Source organism: Myotis nattereri (assembly GCF_964212035.1).
Source record: "Myotis nattereri genome assembly, chromosome: 9".
Taxonomy (NCBI): Eukaryota; Metazoa; Chordata; class Mammalia; order Chiroptera; family Vespertilionidae; genus Myotis; species Myotis nattereri.
Genome location: NC_138084.1, coordinates 3929455 through 3951816, shown reverse-complemented (window position 1 = coordinate 3951816; position 22362 = coordinate 3929455). Strand labels below are relative to the sequence as shown.

Genomic DNA, 22362 nt, shown 5'->3' with positions numbered 1-22362 from the left:
GCGTCGGCCTGCGGACTCAAGGGTCCCAGGTTCGATTCCGGTCAAGGGCATGTACCTTGGTTGCGGGCACATCCCCAGTAGGGTGTGTGCAGGAGGCAGCTGATTGATGTTTCTCTCTCAGCGATGTTTCTAGCTCTCTATCCCTCTCCCTTCCTCTCTGTAAAAAAATCAATAAAATATATATATATTTTAAAAAGAGGCATGGGTAGGAACCATTGTGTGGAGAATTGTAATATTTCGGTAGGTGGTGGTGGAAGGCTTCATTGAGGAGGAGCCATTTGAGTAAAGATCTTAAGAAATGAGGGACCCGCCCTGGCTGGTTGCTCAGTAGTGATAACATCAGTCTGCACACACAAGGGCTTCTGGTTCGATTTCTGGTCAAGAACATGTACCTGGGTTGCAGGTTTGATCCCTGGCCCTGGTTGGGGAGCATTTGGGAGGCAATCACTGTATCTCTCTCACATTGATTTTTTTTCTCTCTCTCTTCTCTCTCTTTCCTCCCTCCTTCTCTCTCTCCTTTCCTCTCTCTGAAAATCAGTGGAAAAAATATCCTTGGGTGAGGATTAGCAACAACAAAAAAAACTAAGAAATGCGGGACCTGATTGCACAGCTATTTAGGGGAAGAACATTATAGGTAGGAAGAGAAGTCAGAACAAAGACCCTAAAGCAGCTGTGTGCCCAGCACATTTGAAGAACATCAAGGAGGGCCAGCATGCTGGCATCACATTATAAGACCTGGCCTTTTATACTGAACTAGAGGCCTGGTGCACAAAAATTTGTGCACTGGGGGGGGGGGGTCCCTCAGCCCGGCCTGTGCCCTCTCCAGGTCTGGGACCCCTCGGGAGATAACGACCTGCTGACTTAGACCTGCTCCCGGGTGGCAGAGGGCAGGCCCAGTCCCTAGGTGCAGCCCCTGGTCGGGCTCAGAGCAGGGCCGATTGGGGAGTTGGGGCGCCGCCCCGTCATGCACAGAGCAGGGCGGATTGGGAGGTTCCGATGCCACCCTCAGTCATGCTCAGGGTAGGGCCGACTGGGGGGTTGGGGCACTGCCCCCTGTCACACTCAATGCAGGGTCGATGGGGAGGTTGTGGCGCCACCCCCTGTCACGCACAGAGCAGGGCCAATCAGGGGGTTGGGGCTCCATACCCTGTCACGCACAGAGCAAGGCCCATCAGGGGGTTGGGGAGCTCCCCCCTGTCACGCACAGAGCAGGGCCGATCAGGGGGTTGAGGAGCTCTCCCCCTTCACTCACAGAGTAGGGCCGATAGGGGAGTTGGGGCACTGCCCCCTGTCACACACAGAGCAGGGCAGATCAGGGGGTTGGGGCGCCGCCACTGTCACACTCAGGGCAGGGCCGATGGGGAGGTTATGGCTCTACCCCATCACACACAGAGCAGGGCCCGTGGGGTGGGGGTTGGGGCGCCACCTTCTATCACCCACAGAGCAGGGCCGATCAGGGGGTTGGGGCACCGCCACTCTCACATTCAGGGCAGGGCCGATGGGGAGGTTATGGCTCTACCCCGTCACACACAGAGCAGGGCCGATCAGGGGGTTGAGGCGCTGCCCCCTGTCACACACACAGCAGGGCTGATCAGGGGGTTAACCGGGGCGCCGCACCCTGTCACAGAGCTGCAGGGCAATCAGGGGGTTTGGGCACTGCCTCCTGTCACGTTGATCCCGGTGCTTTGAGGCCTCGCGGCTCTGCTGAGCCCGGTGCTGGGAGGCATATTACCCTTTTACTATATAGGATAGAGGCCTGGTGCACAGGTTGGGGCCGGCTGGTTTGCCCTGAAGGGTGTCCTGGATCAGGGTGGGGGTCCCCACTGGGGTGCCTGGCCAGCCTGGGTGAGGGGATGATAGCTGTTTGCAGCTGGTCACACACCCTTCAGGGTGGGGGTCCCCACTGGGGTGCCTGGCCAGCCTGGGTGAGGGACTGAGGGGTGTTTTCAGGCTGGCGGGTGACAAGCTCCCAACTGCTCCTTTTTTTCTTTTTTCTTTTTTTATTCTGGGCCAGCTTTAGCTCTGCCTCCAGCTCTTAGGCCTCTGCTTCTGAAAGCAGGTATCTGGTTTGTTTCGGTTCTATAATTGAAACTCTGTATCAACTCCAGCTCTGAGATCCCCGCTCGGCTTGCTGAAAGCAGGTTTCTGGGGTTTTGTTTAGCTTCTATATTCGTTACAATGTTTCTTAAACTGCAAGCTCAGAGGCCTGCAAGGCAGGCGGGGAACGTTGGAGTCCTCCGTCACTGAAGCAAGCAAGCCTCATGTTAGTTTCAAGCTGCCTGGCTGCCGGCCGCCATCTTGGCTGGCAGTTAATTTGCATATCTCGCTGATTAGCCAATGGGAAGGGTAGCGGTCGTACGCCAATTACCATGTTTCTCTTTTATTAGATAGGATGTGGTTGACGGTTTTGAGCAGAGGCTGGGTGTGATCTAACTAACCTTATTGATAACAGAGCCATGGTGGCTGTTGTATGGAGAATGGTGATGAGGAGGGGCAGGCAGACCAATTAGGAAGCGATTGCAATATTCCAAGCTACATGGAATTTGTGAGTGGTTGGATTCTGGATTTGCTGATGAATTGGGATGTAAGACAGATCCAGGATTATTTTAAGGTTTATGGCTCCTGTGGGCTTTGAAATTGTAGAACTTTGGTTTCATATAAGTAGGAGTCAGGTCTGTTAAATGAATACTTTGATAAAGAATAGCCACAGAAGGCTCCCTCCCTCCCAGGGTGTCTGTGCCTTTCCCTTTCCCCACTTCATCCCCCACACGCCTGCATCTCCTGAACTCTGAGGGACACCCCCCAAAAAAATTGCCACAGAAATACTTTAATTTTGCCTTACAAGCCATAACTCTTTTTCTTCTTTTTTTTTTAAGCTCTTCACAGAATATGGTCGTCTGGCAATGGATGAAATTTTCCAAAAACCCTTCCAGGTAGAATGTTCACTATAAATGCCATTCAAATCTTTATTTTAGTTCAGAGATCAGCAAATTGCAGCTCACAGGCCAGTTCTGGCCAGCTGCCTATTTTATGTGACCTATGAGTTAGGAATGGTTTTTACATTTTTGAATGGTTGAAAGAAATCAAAAGAGGAATACTATTCTATAACATGTAAATTATCTGAAATTTTAATGTCAGTGTCTATAAGGTTTTATTTAGAACACAGTTATACTTATTTGTATTGCTCATGGCTGTCTTGTGCTACAGTGGCCTAAAATATTTACTCTCTGGCCATTTACAGAAAAGGTTTACTGACCTTTGTTTTAGCTAATTATTTCATGAGGACGGGAATGCATAGTAACCTGAGTGAGATTAGAGGAGCATTAAGTATTATTTGTTTTCCTTTCCATTCTAATGTGGAAAGTAGATCTGATGTATGACTAGCTAGTGCCATACTGTACTCCCCATCCTTGCCTTTGGCACACTTGTTTATAAGGTTTCAGAGACATCACAGAATAGCTCAATCCTTCAGCACGTTTTCTGGTCTCCTTTAAAGAAGCTGGCATTGTGCAAAGGAGTACTTAAATTGTAATTTTGAAAATGCATTTATGCAACATTATAATGTGTGCTGCTCTTTTCCTAAATAGACACTGATGTTTTTGGTTCGAGACTGGAGTTTCCCTTATGAATACAGCTATGGACTACAGGGAGGAATGTCATTTTTGGATAAGCGTCTACAGGTAAGTAGAAATATAATATGGGAATTACCTAAAAGCAGTGATAACTTTCCCATTTGCCTTAGCTATTGTATTTCAAGCAGATTACAGAAAATTATATTAAGTTTGTTAAATACTTATGCATGTTAACACACTAATATTATTCATGTTTTAAAGAACCTGGGTATACAGTGCACAGGTATTGTGGAGAAGAACTCTGGGCAAAAGCCCCAGCTTTGATTGTAATTATATTTCACATTGTACGTCAGGTTCCACATGTGTCTTTAGAATGTCACATTCAGAACTTCAGTCTGTTTTTCTTGTTCAAAATTCTTATGTGTATTTTTTTTTTAAATATGTTTTTATTGATCTAAGAGAGGAAGGGAGAGGGAGAGAGAAATAGAAGCATCAGTGATGAGAGAGAATCATTGATAGGCTGCCTCCTATACACCCCACACTGGGGATCAAGCCCACAACCTGGCCATTTATTGCTTCTTAGGGTTCTGTGTTTTCTTATTGGAAATAACATAGGCCACTATGACCCATCAGAGTTGGGAAGTCTTCTTTCCTTTGTCTTACACCAGTAGTTCCTGTGAAGAGAAACAAATGGTCTTTTGTAAATTGTGGATCTTCATTGGCAGGTGAAAGAACATCAGCATGAAGAAATTCAGAATGTCCGAAATCACATTCACTCATGTTTCTCGAGCGTCTCCTGTTTTCTTCTGCCACATCCAGGACTCCAGGTGGCCACAAGCCCTGAGTTTGATGGGAAATTGAAAGGTGTGTTACAAATGATGTTATTTTATTTTATTTTATTTTTATTTATTTATTTTTTTAATATATTTTATTGATTTTTTACAGAGAGGAAGGGAGAGAGATAGAGAGCTAGAAACATCGATGAGAGAGAAACATCGATCAGCTGCCTCCTGCACATCTCCTACTGGGGATGTGCCCGCAACCCAGGTACATGCCCTTGACCGGAATCGAACCTGGGACCTTTCAGTCCGCAGGCTGACGCTCTATCCACTGAGCCAAACCGGTTTCAGCACAAATGATGTTATTTTAAACATGTGATATGATCTTTGGAATTAAATAGTGACCAGAAAATGTCAATTAAGGATCTGGTGTTGCCCTAGCCCAGGGGTGGGCAAACTTTTTGACTCGAGGGCCACAATGGGTTCTTAAACTGGACCGGAGGGCCGGAACAAAAGCATGGATGGAGTGTTTGTGTGAACTAATATAAATTCAAAGTAAACATTATTACATAAAAGGGTACGGTCTTTTTTTTCAATAGTTTTATTCATTTCAAACAGGCCAGATCCGGCCCACGGGCCGTAGTTTGCCCACGGCTGCCCTAGCCTGTTTGGCTCACTGACTGAAGAGTCACAGGTTCAATTCTGGACAAGGGCACATGCCTGGGTTTCGGGCTCAATCTCCAAGGGGCGTAGGGGGGTGTACAGGAGGCAGCCAGTCAATGATTCTCTCTCATCATTGATGTTTCTCTCTCTCTCCCTTTCCCTTCCTCTCTGAAATCAATACAAATATTAAAAAAGAAAGAAAGAATCTGGTGAATGCTTAAGAGAAGTAGTATGTTCTCTAAGAAAGAATAGTATTTGGAGTGTGGGTCAGTTTTTGCTCTTGCCTCACTGTGACCATCAGAATTAGAATTAGCTCATCTTAATTTCTCCATCTGAAATGGTGTTGGCAATATCCATTAATGATCCTTCTAAGAGACATGTTATGATTATCGGTTTATAAAAGATGAAAATGCTAAGTAAAAGAAGACTAAACATTAGTCAGCTAATGTTTATCGAGTAAAATTAACTTCCCAAAGAAAGATAACACGATGTGTGGCATGGCTATTGTTTTCATTTTATTTGTGATTATGAAAGAACCTGACGCTGAGTCATTTGTTAATATCAGGAAGTGCTGACTAAATAGTAGCTTAGAGAAATCAGAGTTGGGACTCATGGGTTCCATTATCTTATTTTTGTTCTTTGAGACCTTGAGTCATTTAATGGCTAGACATCAGTTTCCCCATGTGTTAAACTAAGCACTTTTGTTTATGAACTTATCTGAGCTTCTTAGGTTCCCAGTAAAGTAGAAATAATAGTAGTTGCCAATTTTAGATATCCAGTCATGTTCCCAACTCTCTTAGTCTGTTTGGGCTGCTATAACAAAATACCATAGACTCGGTAGCTTATGAACAACAGAAATTTATTTCCTGTCATTCTGGAGGCTGGAAGCCCAAGATTAGTGTGCCAGCATGGTGTGTAAAGGGTTATCTTCCTGGTCTCAGGTTGTATATTCATATGTTGGGAGGGGCTGGCGAGCTCTGGGGGATCTCTTTTATAAGGGCACTAATCGCATACATGAGGGCTCCACCCTCATGACCTCCTCACCTCTCAAAGGCCCCACCTCCTAATACCATCACCTTTAGGGGTTAGGATTTCAACATATGATTCCTACAAGGGGAGGGGGGACAAAATATTCAGACCATAGCACCAACACGATACTAGTTACTTTCGCACTTAACACATTGTATGTGGGAAACGTGTTTACACGTTTTACGTATTTATACGTTCTACCAGTATAGTAGAGCGCGGGACACGTATTAATACGTTTTTTATAGACTAGCGGTAGAATGCGGGTAACGTATAAATACATAAACTAAAGTTATCGTAATTTTACTGAACGTTGCCATTTGCGCAAAAAATTAGCAAAAATGGCCCGCGCCACCTGTTAGTGCGCGATAAAAACTACCCGCAAACAATGTGTTAATGCTTCCAGTAATTCCATGAAACTGATATTTTCCTTATTGTACAGATGAAGACACTGGTTTAGGAAAGTTAAGTAACTTGTTCAGTGTACACAGGTAAGTGGTGAGACAGAGATTCATATCCTGATTCTTCTTGACCCAAATCCATACTGTGCTGAAGCAGAAACGACTTCTGTTACGTGGGGAAGCAATTTAGGTGACATGTACTGCTTAGTTACCAAGAGAACTTGACTCATTCGATGCAAGAAAGTTAATGTCCTTGCTTAAGATTTATGTTCCAGCCAAAACCGGTTTGGCTCAGTGGATAGAGCGTCGGCCTGCGGACTGAAGGGTCCCAGGTTCGATTCCGGTCAAGGGCATGTACCTGGGTTGCGGGCATATCCCCAGTAGGAGATGTGCGGGAGGCAGCTGATCGATGTTTCTCTCTCATCGATGTTTCTAACTCTCTATCTCTCTCCCTTCCTCTCTGTAAAAAATCAATAAAATATATTTAAAAAAAAAAAAAAAAAAAGATTTATGTTCCAGTCGATTGTAATGTTACAAAAGAAACTGAGTTTTAGGGACTTACCTTCACCTTCTATTCGCCACCTGTATGATGTTATGTAGTGGCAGCTTCCTGAGCAGACTTCCGGAGCCTTTAGATGGCATCTCAGAAGTCTGAGTTTGCCCTGACCGGTTTGCTCAGTGGCTAGAGCAGCCGTGGGCAAACTACGGCCCGTGGGCCGGATCCGGCCCGTTTGAAATGAATAAAACTAAAAAAAAAAAAGACCGTGCCCTTTTATGTAATGATGTTTACTTTGAATTTATTAGTTCACACAAACACTCCATCCATGCTTTTGTTCCGGCCCTCCGGTCCAGTTTAAGAACCCATTGTGGCCCTCGAGTCAAAAAGTTTGCCCACCCCTGGGCTAGAGCGTTGGCCTGCGGACTGAAGGGTCCCAGGTTCGATTCCGGTCAAGGGCATGTACCTTGGCTATGGGCACATCCCCAGTAGGAGGTGTGCAGGAGGCAGCTGATCGATGTTTCTAACTCTCTATCCCTCTCCCTTCCTCTCTGTAAAAAATCAATAAAATATATTAAAAAAAAAAAAAAAAAGTCTGAGTTTGTGGCCTGGCTTTGGAGAGAAATCTGCTTAGGCGACACTGGAACTAGAATTTTTTCTTTTTAACCAAAAAAAGCAGTCGTGATTGACTTTTCAGAGTTGAATATGGAAAGAAAGTTGAGTGTGTAGGTGATGTGTCTTTTAGGGTTATAACACTCCATTATTAGACACACTTTTACCACACCTAAACTCTGGTCTTGTTCCTCACCGGTAGGGGAGTTGTTCAGTGGAATTCTTTTATTATTGATTGATTAGCTGGGTGATTTTGAGAGAGAGGAAGCAAGAGGGATAGAGAGAAACATCACTTGCATGCGCCTTATGGGGATTGCGCCTGAAACTGGGCCTGTTCCCTGATTGGAATCAAGGGTCCCTGATTGGGACCCTTCAGTCTGCAGGCCAATGCTCCATCCACTGAGCCACACCGGCTAGGGCTTTATAGAGATTTTTATAGTGATATTTGTAATTTGGAAAAATTTCTAAACCACTTTTGTTTATTCACTGCTCTATCCCCAACTCTTGCAACAATGCTGGCCACAGAAAAGGTGCTCAAAAACTGTTGAATCCATAAATGAAATAAGAACACTTCAATTTTACAAATTAGGGTTATGGAGTGTTGAAGAGTTCTTACCTTGATGTGATAACTATCAGTTGATAGTCTGAGTTAGCTGGAAACCCAGGAAGATGTTAGATGACGGAAATCAGACTCCCGTGTCTCCATAGTTGGACCAGCTCGTTCTCACCTTGAGGAAAGAGCTGTTTAATGGCTCTCCCGAGTCCTCTGTGGGAACTTTGTAGAAACTGCAGAGAAGCTGTCCCCTTTCCGAGACAGGAGGCTTTCCCTCGGGCGGCCCGGAGCTCCTCTCTAAGGAGGCGCTAGAAATAACTACCATGGAGTGCGGGCGCTTGTCCCCGTCACCAGGAAAATGAACAAAAACAAAGACGTGGGTGAATAGTGATTTCTAAAAAGCAAGGGGAGCACGAGGGTGTAGCCAGGGCCTGGTCTGAGGACTTGAGGGGTTGGTAATTTTTTTTTTTAAATATATTTTGTTTATTTTTTACAGAGAGGAAGGGAGAGAGATAGAGAGTTAGAAACATCGATGAGAGAGAAACATCGATCAGCTGCCTCCTGCACATCTCCCACTGGGGGTGTGCCCGCAACCCGGGTACATGCCCTTGACCGGAATCGAACCTGGGACCTTTCAGTCCGCAGGCCGACGCTCTATCCACTGAGCCAAACCGGTTTCGGCAAGGGGTTGATAATTGATCTTTTGAAGACCTGGTTAATGAAACTCTTAAAAAAGTGAAATTTCTTGCCCTGGCCAGTTGCTCAGTGGTTAGGACATCGGCCCTCAGGCCAAAGAGGCTCGGGTTTGATTTCCAGTCAAGGACATGTATCTCGGTTGCAGACTTGATCCCAGGCTCAGGTTAGGGCGCATGTGGGAGGCAACCAGTCAGTGTGTCTCTCACATCAATGTTTCTCTCTCCCCTTCCTCCCTCCCTCCCACTCTCTCTTTAAAAAAATCAGTGGAAAAATATCCTCTGGTGAGGATTTAAAAAAGTGAAATTTCTTGCCGAAACCAGTTTGGCTCAGTGGATAGAGCGTCGGCCTGCGGACTGAAAGGTCCCAGGTTCGATTCCGGTCAGGGGCATGTGCCTGGGTTTTGGGCACATCCCCAATAGGAGATGTGCAGGAGGCAGCTGATCGATGTTTCTCTCTCATCGATGTTTCTAGCTCTCTCTGTCTCTCTCCCTTCCTCTCTGTAAAAAATCAATAAAATATATTTTAAAAAAAATAAAAAAAAATAAAAAAGTGAAATTTCTTGAAAGGCTAGGGAGTAGACCTGAACCTCCCAGAATGAAAACCAGGGTAAGGATATTCTGTATATTCTCTTCTCGATTAGGGAGGTCTTAATACTGCGGAAGGGAAGGGGACAACCAAGGCACATAGAACAGACTGCTGTTCTGGTCAGAGCTGAAAACGTCAGACACCTGCCCTGGGACCCTGCCCTCCACTTTGACTGACATATGTTAAGACATTTAGACATTTGTTTTGTGCTTACCTTGGTTGAAGTCTGTTTGGCTGATTGTTTCCTTCTTCATGGTCCTGTGAACAGATATTGCCAGTGAATTCAAAGAGCAGTTACAGATACTGATTCCGTATATATTGAACCCAGCAAACTTAATGGAAAAGGAGATCAATGGCTCAAAAGTCACCTGTCGGGGGCTATTGGAGTATTTTAAGGTAATTATGGGCTTTAATTATTAAAATGTTGGGCTTTTGGTAAAACTGGTCTAGGTTTAAACTAATTTGAATTTCGGTATTTTAAAGCTTAGGCAAAAGTTTCATGGGAGAAATGATGAGAGGCATTTTCAGACTTCAGTGTCCTTCCAGGAATGGGCCACTGGGTGGCAGTATCGGTCTAAGAACCAAATGGATGTTCTTTGCACTCTCTTAGAGTGATGACTGTGGCTAAAGGAAGATTGTTCCTCCAGGAAGATGGTGTGGACAGGAGGTGGTTAGGATGTTGCTGTGAGTGGGAGACGGCACCTAAATGTGACATGACTACCTCAAGGCGGATGCTCACTCTGCCCACAGGTAGTGGTGAGGCCAGTGTGCGTGGGGAGCCTGGCGGGAATCTTAGCAGGCTTCTGCTGCTTGAGACCATTTTCAGTGAACTAAAAATGCTAATGTGCACAAGGTGTGTTGTGTTTTTGCTAATTCCTGGGTGTTGACCTAGGTCTTTAGGAAAATTAAGTTGTTTGGTTACTGGTCCTACAATTACAAGTATGACTAATTATGACAGAATGACATTTTTGGTAATTATTTTTATGTTTATATTTTCAGGCATATATTAAAATTTACCAAGGAGAAGATCTGCCTCACCCCAAATCCATGCTTCAGGTACGCAGTTGTTGGACAGCCTAAGTGATAACTTCGATTTCGTGAGTTGATCCGGATCCAGCAAGCAGAGTCCTTTAAGAAGACGGTGCTGTTGCTCTCCTTTCCCATTATGCTGAGCTCTTAATTTCCAGCACATTCCAGCAGTGTGGTTGCCTTCTGGTTTTCTTATCTGTGTTCTTGGTGGTTCAGCTTAAACAGCACGGCCTCTCACTGGGCCTGGTCTTCCCACCAAACATACTGTGACACCCCTGCCTGCTGTCCCCAGGGAGACATCCCCAGCTGTGTGGACAGGCCATTTTCCTGTTTCCTGCTGTCTGCTTTACTAGAGCATGTCCTAATGTGTCTACTTACTGATGAGTCAGCATTTAATTTCCAATGAGTTATATTTTCAACATTTTGGTATTTTCAAAGCCTTGTTTTGTTAAAACATGATTCTGATTTTCATGTACTGAACATAAGGCCATTTATTGCCAAATGTTTATTCCTTTAGTAGAAAAAATCTTTCCACTCAGGAATTTAGAGTTTGGGATTGACATTGTAAAGATAATTTGTCTCCCTTCTTTTTTTAAAAAATATATTTTTATTGATTTTTTACAGAGAGGAAGGGAGAGGGATAGAGAGTTAGAAACATTGATGAGAGAGAAACATCGATCAGCTGCCTCCTGCACACCCCCTACTGGGTATGTGCCCGCAATCAAGGTACATGCCCTTGACCAGAATCGAACCTGGGATCCTTCAGTCCGCAGGCTGACGCTCTATCCACTGAACCAAACCGGTTAGGGCTCTCCCTTCTTTTTTTAAAAAAAATAAATATATTTTTATCGATTTCTGAGAGGAAGGGAGAGAGAGAGAGAGAGAGAGAGAGAGAGAGAGAGAGAGAGCGCGCGCTAGAGAGAGAGAAACATCAGTAATGAGAACGAATCATGGATCGGCCACCTTCTGCACACGCCCTCCCTTATCCCTCCCACTAGGGATTGAGTCAGCAACCTGGGCATATGCCCTGACTAGGAATCAGACCATGACCTCCAGGTTCATAGGTCGACGCTCAACCACTGAACCACGCTGGCTGGGCTGTTTCCCTTCTTTTTTGACTTACATCTGTTTTTTAACATTTAAAATTAGAGCAAAGGGCCCTGGCTAGGTAGCTCAGTTAGTTAGAGCATCGTTCTGATACACCAAGGTTTTGGGTTCAATCTCCCATCAGGGCACATACAAGAATTAACCAGTGAATGCATAAATAAGTGGAACAACACATTGATGTTTTTCACACACCCTCTTCCTTTCTCTCTCTCTCAAATCAATAAGTAAAAATTGAAGCAAAGGAAATGATTTTGGAGAGGTTCAATTTATGATAAAGGTTCTTATGTGTGGGAACATTTTTGGCAGAAAAGATGTATTTTATTTAATAAACTGGGCTATATGGAAACCTAAAAAATAGCAGAAGCATAATAAGAAAGAAAGAATGGTGACTAAGGTGTGAGAAAAATTTTACGTGGTTATTTGTCGAAGAATATTAAAAGAGGAAGGACTTACAGCTTATGCTTTCCTTTCTTCAAGGCCACTGCTGAAGCCAACAATTTGGCAGCTGCAGCCTCTGCCAAGGACATTTATTACAACAACATGGAAGAGGTATGTTGGGCGTATGTCTTATTCTGAAATATCTATAACCTGGACATGGTTGCTGACTTTAAAAGCCCAAACTTGATCCTTTTTACTGTCTCAAGATACCGAGGGAACACAGCTGTACCCAGGCCCCCTGGGAATGAGGGCCTGCTGTCAGCTTTCTAGCCAAGGCTCCTGCTGTGTCGCTGCTCTCACCGAGCACCATGGCCCCGGAACTTAAGTGTTCTCTCGGGGGCAGCCACCTGAGCTCTGCTGGCCTTGGTCATCATTTACAGTTAATTTCTAATACCAAAATAGCCTAAGCTTTTCAGCGTTTTCACTTTATAAATTTTATTTGTCATTTGTTTTTAAAGGGATCTTCAACACATTGCGTCTTTTTCTTTATTTTTTAGGTGTGTGGGGGAGAGAAACCTTATTTGTCTCCAGACATTCTAGAGGAGAAGCACTGTGAATTCAGACAACTTGCTCTGGACCATTTTAAGAAGACCAAGAAGATGGGTGGGAAGGATTTCAGCCTTCGCTACCAGCAGGAGCTGGAGGAGGAAATCAAGGAACTCTATGAGAACTTCTGCAAGCACAACGGCAGCAAGAACATCTTCAGCACCTTCCGAACCCCCGCGGTGCTCTTCACGGGCATCGTGGCTTTGTACATCGCCTCGGGCCTCACTGGCTTCGTTGGTCTGGAGGTTGTGGCCCAGCTGTTCAACTGTATAGTTGGACTGCTGCTAATAGCGCTTCTCACTTGGGGGTACATCAGGTACTCTGGCCAGTATCGTGAGCTGGGCGGAGCTATCGATTCTGGAGCAGCATATGTACTAGAGCAGGTAAGTGCTGCCGGCCGGGAGTGGGAGGGTTGACAATGGACAGATATTGTGTTTCTTTTATAAAGTATCTCCACTTGGCAGAGCTTCCTCGTGAACGAAGGCATGAGAAAATTTCCTTGACTATTTTTTTCTGATGAGCATTATGTTTATTATCCTTTTTTAGGATATTAATGTTTAATTTTGATATTTTGTTTTCATGCCCAATGATTATCCTTCAATGCAGAAAGTTTTTCAGCTTAGACACAATTGTGTTCCTTGCAGGAAACTTTTAACTATATGTTTGTCAGACACAATTCCTGTGTGATTCTTTCCCTCATCCAAGATTAATTTGCTTTATTAAAAATCAAGAGCTTTGAAAAATATGAACTTAACAAATTTTTTTGTTTTAAATCTTACTAATGGATGGCATTTTTTCCCCTTAAAATCTTCCAGAAGCCAGTGGCCTTTGACATTGACATGATCTCTAGTTATATAGATCTCGAGACTCTGGTTTCTTTTTCTGAGTTGCTTGAACAAATCAGTTAAGTTAGAGGCTTGTGAAGGGAAACAAATTATTTTTACAATGTCAATCCCAAACTCTAGCTTCCTGAGTGAAAATATTTTTCTACTAAAGGAATAAGCATTTGGCAAGCCTCTAATAACACAATAACGAAGCAAAGGGTCAGCTAACTCTCCTGGGAGGTAGCTGCTGTCACAGGCTCCTCTCCCCCACATTTTCATTCCCCTATTTTCTGTAACATACTGATGATGTAGACAGAAATTTTTGAAAGTTGATCTCCAAGGACGTATTCTGTTGATGCTGGGCTGTATTTCCTTAACTTACATGTTGCCTCGTGGACTTTTGCAGGCTTCTTCTCACATTGGTAATTCCACTCAGGCTGCTGTGAGGGATGCAATTGTTGGGAGACAACCTATGGATAAAAAAGCTCAATAGCATCTTAACAAGAGGATCCAACAAGAACCCAACCAGCCCCTTCTGATTTCTGCATTTCTGCTGTAGCCACAGGTACAGGTCCAGAGGAATGTAGCTTTGGGACCACCCAGGAAGAGCTGAAACATGGCACCAATAAAGGAATAGACCTTTCCTGTGGTTTCAAACTCTTAAACACACTTCCATTTCTGTGGGAAGCGTTTCTTTTCCTTGCTTATGATAGAGATCCAAGCTTGCGTCTGTTTTTTATTACTCTCTGCTTTGTGCACTTTATGGGGGGGAAGCTAAAGGAGAAAATGGAAATGCAGTTTTAAGTCCTTTATGCGCCACTTAGTGCCTTTTAAAACTGAATTCGTGCTTTTGCAGGCATGATAGGGAGGGACTGAGGAAGCCTCAGGAAAGAGTCTGTTTGGGGTGAAACTTGTCAGTTCTTTTATACCTCCCTCTATTGAGAAGGATTCCTTTTTAAAAAGTTTACAAAACTGGCAAAAGCTTTAGAGCTAAAGACTGAAATGATGCCATTACATAAAGTCTTACAATATTAGAGAATCCTGTCTGCCACACAGGGTGGAAAACTACTATCTTGTTTAAATCTATTCACTGAAATGTAAGGTCTTTTACCTGACAGGCTGTCAGTTTTGTTGGAACATATTTTTTTCTTTTGCCTTTATTCCTAGACCTTCTTTCTAGAAAAGAGCAAACATGCCTTGAAAAGCCAGAGGCTCATAGTAAAAGGAATGAACTTGATAATTTAAGAAAAGAGCTAGAGTTTAAATGAACCATGTGACCTCTGATCAGTCACTTGAACTTGTGCCTTGGCCAGATTCACTGTTTGTAGGTTTATATTGGTACTAGAGGCCCGGTGCATGAAATTTGTGCACTGGGGGGGTGGGGGTGTGTGTCCTTCAGCCCAGCCTGTGCCCTCTTGCAGTCTAGGAACCCTTGCTCCTTACCACCCCGCCTGCAGCGAAGGCCAGAGAGGCACCCACCACCAACGCTGTGACGCTGTGCTCACCAGTCGTGAGCCTGGCTTCTGGCTAAGTGGCACTCCCCCTGTGGGAGCATACTGACCACTAGGGGGCAGCTCCTGCGTGGAGTGTCTGCCCCCAGGTGGTCAGTGCTTATCATAGCAACCAGTCGTTCCGCCGTTCGGTCGATTGCATATTAGGGCTTTATTATATTGGTATATGTATTATACACTACCCTCACACAGTTGTCATTTGAGAAGTTTTGTTTTTGAAAGTTCCGCATAAGAACAAAACTTTATTATTAATTAGAGGAAAGATGGTACCAAACAGTATGGCCTTTAAGTGATGTCCTGTTGCACATGGCTTGGCAGTAAATCAGGTCTTCTTTCCTATGCACTGTTTAATATATTTAGTAATGGAGCTAAAACTGTCAATTTTATTTAGTGATTCTTCCTTTATTTAACTTTACTTGACCTGTCTGGTAGCTTTAAAATAGCTTTGGCTTAGTAAGGACCAAAGCCCTATCCACATATGGACAATATCCAGAAATATCTAAGAATTCTTCATTTACCTTGATTGTGTGATAAAATTTTTTATCTGTAGTTGCTTTTTTCTTTGGCTTATAATGGTGAATTATTATGGATTTTAAAATTTGCCTGCAAATATTTATATAAACATTCAGGTATGTGAGCCTTAATTCTTAAGATAATTTCATTTTTGTGGGAGGGTGGTAAGGAAGCCTTAGGCAAAATCTGGGAAAATTCTATATGTATGAAGTATGAGTGGAAGGTGGGAAAACAAAGTTTCTTCTGGCATATAATCTATTAAGGATTTTTTTGACTACTTTAACACTTAACCATTTAAGTATTTTTATAAGGCCTGAATTAATTCCAAGCATTTTATATTTTTTTCGTATTTACATACCATCTTGCCCTGAAGTTCTTGCTATTTTATTCACTTGCTGTTAGATTTAGAAGAATTTCAGGTTGTTCTAAAAACTGTTTCCTTGCTTATGAGTGATGCTTAGTTTTGAATATTAAATTGAAAGCTTAGCTTTGAAAAGTTAGTGCATTTTCAGGGGCCTCTCATCTTCCTGCAGGCTCATACTTCTCAGCGAAAGGCCTTACAGATATTAACTAAAAACAAACCTACAGAATCACTATAGTTCAGATTGAAAACATCAATGTGATGGATGATGTTTCGCTAGAACTAAATTACTGATATTGGGTTTAATAAACCTACTATTTACATGTTTTACTTTTTGCTAAAAAAAAAAAAAAAGCCTTACTGCATTTTATAAGCATATTTATAGATTTCAGAATAATTGTCTAGATTGGTCCTACTCCTTTTAGTGGTGAGAAAAGAAAGATGTGTCTAAAAGGTACTTTAATTCTAAAGTATTAGATTTTTAAAAATAAACATGATAATGTATGATTTAATGAAATCTTAGGATTGATTTACTGTTTAAATTCACCATTTTTTGTTTTGATCTTAAAGGAATAACTTGGTTTAATTACCTACGGGAAAACTTTGTTTTTTGGGTCTTTATCAGTTAACATATTCTGCCTCTGAAAAGTGTTTATAAAGTTTTCTCAGTGAGGATTCTTATGAATTTTCTTTGGCCTCTCTTCTCTTTTAACAGTGAACTGATGACTTTATATCACCTTTTTCAATAAAAGATGCATTCTCATTGCTGGCCTACATAGTCGTGGGGAGATGGATAACCAGGCTGAAAAGAATGTCTTTTACCTCGGAACTTCCCTCAGCCTTTAGTTAGTGGGTCAGGGACATTAGGAGTTCAGATTGTTTGCTTAGTGTTTGTTGCTCTGCCATCCTGGCTGGCCTTTCCACACAGCATTGTTTATTTACACATTCCTAACAGTATATGGGCGCTCCTATTAACATAAAAGGAGGTTTTCAAATTTTCCTCTTAAAATAACTCATTTCAGGAGAAGTTAAATGTTAAGGCTTTTTTGTTGTTTTTTGATACTTCCAATAAGCTTAGAGTAAAAATAATAGAATAAAAGTTTTGATTCTTTCATGGGGAAGTCTTTCTAGATTGCTTTGTAGACAAACTGAGGGCAAACTGTCATGTTGTCATGTGTGATAATGAAACATCTTCAGACTCATTCCGTTTTAGCAGTACCCTGAGCAATCTGTTCCACGGAGGGCTATGTACTAACACTCGGTAAAGTCGCTTGGGAATATTGGTTTTGTTTTACCTGTTGTTTTTCTTTTTTCTCTTATATGAAGTTAAATGCTTTAGGCAAACAAACTGCTTTGTGCTGGCAGTGTGTTTCTTTAGCATCGTACCCACCGTTCTCATGGGTGTGTCTCAGATAGGGTATGCATGTATGAATTACAGAACAGTCGAGTAAATTGATGTAAAAATGTTCTATATTTTTCCTAGAGTTTTTTTTTTTTAAATAGTTTACATGGAAGTCATAATGGACCTTTTTTCTTTTTAATCTTCACCTGAGTGTATGTTTATTGATTTTTTTTAGAGAGAGAGAAGGTGGGGGGAGAGTGAGAGAAACATTGATCGGTTACCTCCCATATGGGTCCTGACCGGAGATATAGCCTACAACCTGGGTATGTGCCCTGACCAGGAATTGAACCTGAAACCTTTTTGGTGTGCTGGACGACACTCCAACCCATTGAGTCACTCTGTTGGGGCTTCATGGAACTTTTTTTTTTTTTTTTTACCCCATTGTAAAAGACCATTTGCAATTGGATAGTTTTCCTTGTTAAATCATACTGTAACTATGTTTTGAGTATTGGTTTTTACCTATCTTGGAGTACATAAGACTTACCTGGAATTCTTGTTTAAAAAGTTTAAATTACCAGCTTTCTACCCCAGGGGTTGCCTCAGTTGGTCTGGTCTTTGGCCCCAGAATCACTGCTTTTGTATACAGTAGTGCAGGTGCCTCAGAGACAGCAGAGAGAGACTGCACTGCATGGTGGGAAAGTGCAGTTCAGGATGGCCTGGCGGCAAGTGGGTGGCTTTTCCTTGCAGTTCAGATGAGGTGGTCTGCCAGGTGCAGTCACTGACAGTGCACAGTGTTCAGAACAGTCAGGGCGCCTATAATTGGAGGATTATCTCAGCTCCTTGAAGCTGTTCCTCAGAATGAGGATGTCACAGTGCCTTCTCTGAGCAATGAATGTACAAGTTACACAAGTGTCCTATTTAGTGGCAGGTGTCATTAAGATTAAAAAAAAGTTTGAAAGTTGTGTTTCTTTTTTTTAATCCTCACCCAAGAATATGTTTCCATTGATTTTTAGAGAGAGAGAAACATCGATTGGTTGCTTCCTGTATACATCCTGATCAGGGATCGAACCAGCAACCTTTTGGTGTATGGGAGACGCTCCAATTAACTGAGCCACCTGGCCAGGGTAAAAGTTGTATTTCTTTTAAAAAGCAAAATTCAGCACTGTAACTTGAACCCCTAACTCATACACAGAAAACCTTAAACCATAAATAAAAGTAATGAACAAAAAGACAGGAGATGACCATAACTTTGAAAATTAGCAACAAAAGTAACCCATATTAGGAACTTTTCAAAATCTAGGAGCAGAAAGATTAAAAAATATTTCTTTCTTGGGAAGAATTTCGTTTGCCAGAAAAATTTAAATGTGGTGTTCTTGTGACCAAGGGAAGGTGGACTTTGACTCCCAAAACTTTCCAATTTAGATGAAAAAATGCTGTCATAGACTAAAGCCTTAAAGGAGTGGATGTTAATCTTGAACATATACAATTTTCCTTCTCAGATTTCTTTTAAATGATTTGTTGAAAGTACTTTTCTCTTATACCCTTTAAAAATGGCTTTAAAATTTAATATACTTTAAAAAAGTGCAATAGGATGAGATGATGCTATTAGTATATTAAAAGCATGTTTCTGTTTCTGTAAGGTCATTTAATGGAATAAAGATCACAGCCTCATGTTGTCTCTGTGTTTTTTCTCGTTAATGTGGGAAGATCTGTGAAACAGGTTTGGGCTTGGCAAAGTGAATAGGATATCTAAGAGGATAAGTAACTTGGTGTCAAATGTAGTGATAATGAGGTTTGAGTGAGTCAGCTTTCTCTGTCCTACAAAACAGTATCTTACTGGCATGGTGCTGGAGAAGGCTATGGTGTTGGTGGTGGTGCTTATAATCCAATACAAGTTTTATTTATAGTAACATGGACTGATGACGACCCTTGAATTTGTGGCACTTCCATGGTGGTTGTCCCATCTGGACCCACCTGGTTAAATGGTTCCTCTTTGGGGTGGGGTGAGGTCAAGTTCTACTGAAAGCTTTCTCTTTCATCGGCCACCTTGGAAGCAGGGGGGAGCTGCAGTGACCCTCTCATGTCTTGACTAAGTAGATATGCTCTACTTAGCTTTGCAGTAAAAAAGGTTTCACTAGTTTGAAACACTGGGTCGGGTCAGTAGCCTCCATCTATCCATCCATCCATTCATCCCTCCACCCCTAGTGATGGTCATCTGTCAGGCATCAGGCTAGGGGCCTCACTGAGCTCATCACAGATTAGTAGGGAAGGGGCAAACCCACAAGTTGGTATGATTTGAAGAACATGGTGAAAACTTGGGCGCTCCCATCAGAGTGTTGATGCTTGCCTCACTATAAGCTGGGAGAAGGAAGGCCAAGCTGGGGGAAGTGGCCATGTGTGGGTGGGAGGGGTCAAGCCAATGGGCTTGTTTTGGGCACACTGGCATTCTTGCCTTTGATTAGCATATATCAGTTTGCCAAATATCAATTCGACTTTATTTGATTTTTAAAAAAGAAATGGTAGACTGGGATGTGAATAATCTACACTAATAAAAGACAAAGATGCTAATTGACTGTACCTTCGCTATGCCCAAGCCACGCCCACCAGCCAACCAGAGCGGCTACATGCAAATTAACCCAACCAAGATGGCGGCCGGCAGCCACGGAACTGAAGCAAATAGGAGGCTTTATTGCTCCGGCGATGTAGGAGGCCAAGCTTCCCGCCTGCTCTGGCCGGCTGTGGGCTCTGCAAAAGGCAACAAAATTTCAATTATAGAAGCTAAATAAGTCCCAGATACCTGCTTCCAACCAGCCTCCACTGGGAGCTTGGGTGGCTGGGGGCTGTGGCCAGCCTGCAAACAGCCATCAGCACCTCACCCAGGATGGCCATACCCTCATGGGGTGAGGGTCCTGCTGGGGGGCTTGGCCAGCCTGAAAAAATGTCAGCCCCTCACCCAGGCTGGCCAGGTACCCCAGCGGGGACCCCCACCCTGAAGGGGCTGTGGCCAGCCTGCAAACAGCCATCAGCCCCTCACCCAGGCTGGCCAGGCACCCCAGGGGTGACCCCACCCTGAAGGGGCTGTAGCCAGCCTGCAAACAGCCATCAGCCCCTCACCCAGGCTGGCCACACCCTCATGGGTAAGGGTCCCCGCTGGGGGGCTTGGCCAGCCTGCAAACAGCCATCAGCCCCTCACCCAGGCTAGCCAGGTACCCCAGCAGGACCACCCTCCCTGAAGGGGGTGTGGCCAGCCTGAAAATGGCCCTCAGCCCCTCACCCAGGCTGGCCAGGCACCCCAGTGGGGACCCCCAACCCTGAAGGGGGTGTGGCCAGTCTGAAAATGGCCCTCAGCCCCTCACCCAGGCTGGCCAGCCACCACAGTGGGACCCCCACCCTGACCCGGGACACCCTTCAGCACAAACCAGCCGGCCCCCACCCATGCACCAGGCCTCTATCCTATATAATAAAAGGGTAATATGCAAATTGACCCTAACAGCAGAGCAACTGGGAATCACTGGTCACTGTGACACACACTGACCACCAGGGGGCAGACGCTCAATGCAGGAGCTGCCCCCTGGTGGTCAGTGTGCTCCCACAGGGGGAGCTCTGCTCAGCCACAAGCCTGGCTGATGGCTGCCAGTATAGCGGTGGTGGTGGGAGCCTCCTGCCTCCTCAGCAGTGCTAAGGATGTCCAACTGCAGCTAGGCCTGCTCCCTGCTTGCAAGTGGACATCCCCCGAGGGCTCCCGGGCTGCCAAAGGAATGTCTGCCAGCTTAGGCCCAATCCCCCAGGGAACAGGCCTAAGCCAGCAGGTGGTCATTCCCCGAGGGGTCCCAGACTGTGAAAGGGCACAGGCCGGGCTGAGGGACCCTCCCAAGTGCACAAATTTTTGTGCACCGGGCCTCTAGTATTGTAATAACTATGCCTGGTGTCAGATGAATACTAGATCTATCAGGGTTAGATAGATCTAACTAGATCACTTCATAAGTTATATAAATGTCTAATCACTATGTTGTACACCTGAAAATAATATACTGTATGTCAGCTGTAATTAAAAATATTTTTAAATAGTAAAACAATAAGACAACCCTAATAAAAATAAAAAAAGGAATGGTAACTGGGAAAACTGGCTGTCTAAGGAGTAAAGCTGACATCAGGCACTGGAAGAATTCAAATGCCACCAGGCTATTTTCTCGTCTGCAGTGGCCAGGTTATCTGCTCTCGCAGAAGGGCTTCCTTCCGGCTGCAGGGTAGGGCAGGCACAAATGGTTCCTGGCTTACATCATCCCCCTTTCATATCCCTGGAGGAAAGAGACTTTTTTTTGAGCCACTGCCTATTTAAAAATGTGTGTATATATAGCTCCATTCTAGAGAAAGCTGCTGATGGGTCTGGCTTGGGGCATATGCTCCTTCCAGGGCCAATCCCTGGTCTGGGGGCTGGGGCACAGCAACCAGACAGACCGAGGTCACAGGTTCTCTAGTCGGGGTGATGGGGAACTGGAAGAGGCAGCCCCACCAGCACCCCACAGTCACCAATTGAAAGACTGCTGGGCAGACAAAAACGAGTGTCCACAACAGCCCCCAGTTCCCCGGCCTGGCCGTTGACCACAGTGGAATGGGAGCCTGGGTGTTCCTTTCAGGGTGTTCCTTTAAGGGGCAGTAGAGGTGGTTAGGCTTCCACTCAATGCAGTGGAAGCTCTTCAGGGTCTCGTAGGGATTCATCATCGCCTCAGTAGGATTTGAGGGGTTTCAGAGCTGGGAGGGAGGTTCTGCAGGAAGTTATATTTCATCTTCCTTTTCATACGAAAAGCCCGATTTTTCTGTTCAGAGCAAACTGTCAAAATTGGTGTATTCTCAGAGCCGTAGCCGAGTAGCCTGTGTGGGTGTAAAGAGCTGTACAGGGTGCTGATGGAGCACCTTCCCGAGGAGCTCCCATTTTGAGAGTTGCTATTAGCAATACAAACCCTCATGTTACCACAAAACGATCCCATGCTTCTGCTCCTGTGTGTACAGAAGCATCGCAAACAGCTTCCCATAAATGCTGTTGCCTGCCCCTCACCCCACCCCCTTTCCTCAGCTCTGGCCTCGCTTCCACTCCTACCTACGTGCTCAGAATCCCCACATGGGGCTTCTCGGCCATGGCATGCCCGCCAGACAAAGGAAGACCCGGAAACTTCAGGGTCACATGAGCCACAGCCCTGGCCACGTCGGCAAGCACCCGGGGGCCGAGGTAATGCTGGTGACTTGCATCGTCACAAGATCAGCTCCGACAAATACCGCCCAGGTTCCTTGGGGGAAGTTGGTGTGAGGC

The 22362-nt window shown here is 44.3% G+C and overlaps 1 protein-coding gene across 1 annotated transcript in view; it reads left to right on the top strand.

Moving 5' to 3' along the window:
- ATL3 (atlastin GTPase 3) overlaps nt 1–18724 on the top strand; it is a 36575-nt gene extending 17851 nt beyond the window's left edge. Inside the window, exons 6-13 of the mRNA XM_081099756.1 lie at nt 2877–2933; nt 3588–3680; nt 4298–4436; nt 9652–9779; nt 10383–10439; nt 11997–12068; nt 12455–12886; nt 13734–18724. Coding sequence (XP_080955882.1) covers nt 2877–2933; nt 3588–3680; nt 4298–4436; nt 9652–9779; nt 10383–10439; nt 11997–12068; nt 12455–12886; nt 13734–13820 — 1065 coding nt within the window. The 3' untranslated portion in view covers nt 13821–18724. The remainder of the gene's footprint in view (nt 1–2876; nt 2934–3587; nt 3681–4297; nt 4437–9651; nt 9780–10382; nt 10440–11996; nt 12069–12454; nt 12887–13733) is intronic.
- The last annotated feature ends 3638 nt before the right edge of the window (nt 18725–22362 follow it).